This window comes from Zalophus californianus, chromosome 8 (genome assembly GCF_009762305.2).
Source record: "Zalophus californianus isolate mZalCal1 chromosome 8, mZalCal1.pri.v2, whole genome shotgun sequence".
NCBI classification, from domain to species: domain Eukaryota; kingdom Metazoa; phylum Chordata; class Mammalia; order Carnivora; family Otariidae; genus Zalophus; species Zalophus californianus.
The window spans coordinates 40,215,184-40,220,542 of record NC_045602.1 but is presented as its reverse complement, the minus strand read 5'-3'; the positions used below and the strand labels follow the sequence as shown (position 1 = coordinate 40,220,542).

General features: G+C 53.5%; 1 protein-coding gene across 1 annotated transcript; it reads left to right on the top strand.

The window, feature by feature from the left end:
* Positions 1-268: 268 nt before the first annotated feature.
* On the top strand, positions 269-3,866 carry GNLY (granulysin). Its single transcript, XM_035729053.1, is given in 7 exon segments — positions 269-320; positions 857-871; positions 874-959; positions 1,441-1,497; positions 1,499-1,530; positions 2,626-2,794; positions 3,709-3,866. Coding segments are annotated over 6 exon segments (315 nt in total). The 3' UTR covers positions 2,699-2,794; positions 3,709-3,866.
* The last annotated feature ends 1,493 nt before the right edge of the window (positions 3,867-5,359 follow it).

Genomic DNA, 5,359 nt, shown 5'->3' with positions numbered 1-5,359 from the left:
GCATCATGGTGGCTCCTGCCCTCCAGTTACTCCCCACCACTCAGCTCAGAAAGTTCTAGCAATGTGTGTGGGGGAGGTGGAAGATAGTGTGGAACCTCAGAGGAACCCCTCCCCCCGTACTTCTCCACAAACTGGTGTTGGGGTTTGTGGTAAACCCAGTGACCTGGGGAGGCGGCCTACACGAGGAGCAGGACCCAGCAAGGTCACGATGTGAGGTGGCCAGCCTGCATAAAGGGGGCGTGGAGGGTGTCTCAGCAGCTGCCCCACCATGACCTCCTGGGCCCTCCTGCTCCTCGCCTCGGCGCTCCTGGCCACCCCAGGTAAGGACATTCCCCATGGAGATCCTGGCAATCCTCCTTAGCTGAGGCTAGGGACAGTTCTGGAGCGGGGGCTGGACTGGACCACCTGACTGGAATTCTCCGGGGAAGGCAAAAGAAAAGGAAAAAAGAAAGGCCTCAGAGAGGAGATGAGGGACAGTTTCTTTTAGGTCTAATCTGTGTTGTGTGTGTGTGTGTATATATTTGGGGGAGGGGAGAGAGAGAGAGAGGAGAGAGAGAGAATAGAGACACAGAGACAGAGAGAGACAGAGACAGAAAAGGGGTTCATGGATGATGGTAGGGGGGGTATAATCTTTTTCTCCTGTTTTCCAGAAAGAACCAGAGAGCATGTCTTTGGCACAGAGACTGGGTCAGAGCAGTGCCAGGGCATTAGTGTGAGGAAGGGGCTTCCTGGACTCCTCACAAAGCCCTGCCCCTGTCTGGGCTCTGGCCACCTCCTGGGCTCCCCACCAGCCAGGAGATCTGACTTTCCCTCTCTTCCACTTGTGGAGGGATGCTGATGTTGTTTCTTTCCCCAGGGCTGACCTTTTCTGGTCTGTCCCTGAGGACCATGACCTGTCCATGGCTGACATGTATGAGGAGGAGCAGTTCTTCGAGATCCTGGCCGAGGAGGCCACCAAGGTTGGCAGCTGGCTCCCTGCCACCTCCCACAGCACTCCCCCCGCCCGCCGTTGCCTCTCCACCTGGGTCTCCTCCCTGGGAGCACCAGGCAGGGCAGCACTTCCATGCTGGTGGGAGGCGAGGCAGGGCTGTGGACTGAAGATGCTGATTTTGTGCACACCCCTGCCTGGGTGGGGGCCATGTTGGTCTGGCTGGGCTCTCCCCAGCAGAGTCCTCCAGGGTCTGACCAGACAACAGAAGAGGGGCAGGTGCTGAGCTGGGTAAGCGGCCGTGGGTGTGGGGCAGGGTCTGGGGTGTGTCAGCCCCACCAAGACTAGCAGGAGGGTGGCAGGGGCCAGCCAGCCTGCTTCAGGCCCTAAGGACAGAAAGATCATAGATGATCCTGCTGGCTTAGGAGGCATGCAAGAGCCTCTTCTGGGGTCCTGCCAAGGGCTGTTGGGGGTGTCTGAGAGATCACATTAGGGGGCATCATTTCTGACAGGGGGACCAGATGATCTTCACCTGTAAGTCTTGCAAGTTTATAATCAAGAGGCTGAGGAAAAATCCTGGGACACAATATCACGCGGGTGAGGCCTTATGGTTTGGGGAGCCATCTGCAGGGTGGTCAAGGGCATGAGCGGGGATTCAGGGGTGGGGGCAGCGCTGAGGGAGGGGCTGATCCTGGTTGGACTAGAGCTTCTCAGCAAGGGATCTGTGTCTGGGGACTGACTTCAGAGAATCCCTAAGATGGTGGAACTCTGGGCGCATGAATGTGGGAAGAAGAGTGTGCCTGGTTTCCCTTCCACTGTTAAAGGAGACTCGTCCCCAGAGAAGGTAGGAAGCTTTCCCCTGTGGCCCCACTGCGTGTGTCCTCAGCAGAGCTTTGTGAGGCGGGTTCCAGGGGGCCCTGGGTCAGGACTGATCAACCCCAGATCTGTCACTTCCTAGCTGCATGGCTGGGCCCAGTCCTCATGCTTTCTGAGCCTCAGTTTCCTCCCTGAAGAATGAGATGGATAATAATCCCAATCTTGCAAGTTGCCTAAGCCTTTTAAAAGAGCTGCGGGTGTGGGACATGCTTAGCTCCCTGTCAGACCCTGAGCAAGTGCTGAACAAGGGGATGTGTTACTACCAAAAAGCTTTGTTTCGCCCTCCCCCGCCTCCTTTGTTCCCCGATCCTGCTCAGCCCACACTCAGCCCTGGGTGCTCAGCTGTATCCTTCTCCATTGGGATGATAGTAGCAGATACTTCAACATCAAACGTGCCAAGGCTCCACGCTGTCTCTTACCCTAACCTTCCTGACACAGCCCTGAGCATGAGCCCCGCCAGGCCTGGGACCCAGGAAGCTTGGCAGGCAGAACCTTCAATGTGGGTCTAGCAGCAAAGGGCCCTGTTCTCTACATGGAAGGCAGGGGGCTGGGGTGATGATGTGCAGGGGACTGAGACACAACAGGGCCAACTGTCTTTCTCTCAACAGCCCCTCGTGGCCAGGCTTGGGCTGGAGCCTGTGCATGAGGGTCGATCCCGGTCTCTCCAGCTTCTGCTTCTGTGGCCACCTGGCACCAGGTGCTACTCTCAGCATGGCCGCGGTCGGAGGTGCCCAGAGCTTCGAGCTGCCGGGGTCTGCGGGGGGCTGACCTGGGCAGAGCTCACCTGACTCCTATGTCTTTCTGTGGTGCTGTTACTGCAGGAAGCCATCAAACAGGTTATGTCCACGGTGTGCCAGAAGACACTTATGCGCAAGATGTTTTGTGATGAAATAGTCACTAAATATCTTCATGCCATCACCCAGGGTATCCTGAATGACAAATCCCCGCAGGAAATCTGTGTGAAAATCAGGATGTGCAGACCAGAAATAGGTGAGCGCAGAGGGGGCAGCAGGGCCTCCTTGGTGGAGGGCCCAGGTCACATCCCTGCACATGCTGCTTTCCTCACAGGCCATCCTGAGGTGACAGCAGGTCTCCGTCCGTGGCCTGCTGGGCACTTGAACAAGTAGCTTCACCTCTGGGAGCCTGAGTTTGCTTACCTGTGAAGGGATAATAATCCCTATTTCTTCTTCTTCTCTTTTTATTATGAATCATTTTTCTTTAATTTTTAAATTTAAATTCAATGAATTAACATACAATGTATAATTTTTTTCAGGGGTACTGGTCTGTGATTCATCAGTCTTATATAATGCCCAATGCTCATAACAATCCCTATTTCCTATTTCAAATAAGGATTGGATGGGATGATTATGCATAAGGAGGTTGACACCAGGGAAGTGGTCTCAGACCAGGATACTCATAGACCTCGGAGCCCTGAGTGACCTCCCTTCCCCAGTCCAGCATGGGCTCCGGGGGCCGGGGGCCAAGCACCACCTTGGCCCAGGACATTTGGGGCCTGAGAGCTGGGCTCAGGAACCCCTGGCAGGAAGGGTCTGCAGTCTTTTCCTCCAGGGCTGCTCAGGACGTGCCCACAGTCAGGCCAGGGCTGCAGGCCATGGGGCAGGGAAGGGCTCCCTGAGATGCTCTGGCAGCTCATCTAGCCTTCGCTGAGATTTTGGGACTTGATGCTGGCAGATCTGACTCACCCTGTACAGTGAGCTCCCCTCCATTTCATGTCACGGAGCCTATGGTTTTCATCTCCAAAGCCCCACAACCCGCTCAGGCTCCTGACTGGGTTCCAGGATGTAACTCTGGGCATGTTTCAGTAGGGGCAGGTGGCTCTGAGTCCCCATGTCCCCCGGGGACCCCACACACCTGCCCACAGCAGACTCTTCTCTCCACTCCAGGTCTCGGGGCCTCCGGGGCCTTACCCCACCCTGGGAAGAAGCACGGACTCTTCAGCAACCTTCGCCGCATCCTGCCTTTCTAAATGCAGTGCGGACCCTCCAGTTTCCCTCAGGGAACTGTTTGTAGCGCCTTCCCCTGGCAGAGAATAAAATGTCATGCAAGCTTGTAGGCACAGCTTCTGTTCCTTTGGTGGATTTGAGGGGAGGGCCTCAGAGGCATGCTGGGGGGACTCACGCACTCTTTCAGGAAATGTTTATTGTATGTGTCCCGCTCTGTTCTAGAGGCTAGGGATTTCGTGGTGAACCAGACGTTAGCAGCTCTTATACAGATGGTCCTGAAATACTTACGAAGCACTCACTAGAGACACATAGTCCTCTAAGAGCCTGGGGTGCCCAGTGAATATACCCCCAGAAGCTCTCAGACCCGCGGGGCAGAGCAGCGGGGTTGTAGTTAGGAGGGCTTTTGGTCATCGGGAACAGAAACCCATCTTTTGTTTTTCTCTGCAGGGAGTCCTTTTTTTTCTGTTTTGGGGGAGTGTATTACTTAGGGTTCTTTTGGTTGTGAGCAACAGGAATATTACCTTATCTGGTTTAAATTAAAAAGGGCAATTTATTGGCTGAAAAAATTAAGCAGTCCATAGATAGCATTAGGCATAGAATGATCCTGCAATTTGTGGGGTCACCAGAACTCCAGTCCTGTAGCTCAGTCTTTCTCCTAGTTTCTCCCACCGCTGTCTATGGAGATTGACCTCAGGCTAGCCTCCTTCTGGGCAGCAGCAATGACCACATCAGGTCCACCCTTTACATTTTATACTACGTGATCAAGAAGGAAAGAGAGTTCTTTGGTAGCCTCTCTCCAGTGGATCCTTTGGAAGAGGGTGGAAGCTTCGTTCCTAGAAGTCCGCTCAGACATCTCCTGTGTTCTCATTAGCCATCTAGAACCAAGCAGTATGTTCCAGGGGCATGGGCTACACTGATTAGCATGAGCCAAGTCAGGCACAGCCCTCCAGTTGAGGAAGGGTTTAAAGTTCCCAATGACTTGGATGAGAATGGACATGAATACCTGGGTGGAGATCATTCTGGGAGAGGGAAAGGCATGCCGGCCTTCACAAGGAGCAATGGTGCATTGGTCCAGGCTCAATCATAATAGCAATTCAAGGATTCCCAGTGGTGAAATCTGGAGCCACTTGTGTTTTAAAATCGATAGAGACAATATCAGATTATAACCCATTGAGTAAGTTAGAATCCGTGAATTTATAGAGATATTAATAATAAATTAATAATCAAGCAAAGGAAAGCTTTACCTTACTGTAGATGCCAACTAATACAAGTAGACATAGCTGCAAAATATTTTCTCACAGAATATATACTCACTTGATATGTGTGAATTCAGCAGGCATGGACAGTAAAGAACTGGAGAGAAGTGAGGTCGAGCTGGAGGCCATGTGAAGTTGGGGGGGGGGTGTGTTTCAGATGTGTCCATGCGGATGAGAGTGGTCCCAGCAGAGGAGAGAGGCTGATGGTGCAGGACAGAACCGAGGAACAGCCTCAGGGGAGGCCTTGAGAAGGGAGAGGATGGGTCCAGGGCACGATGCAGGGACTTCTAAATGTGGGAGCATAATAAGGTGGCCTCAGCCTAGGGGTAGAAGCT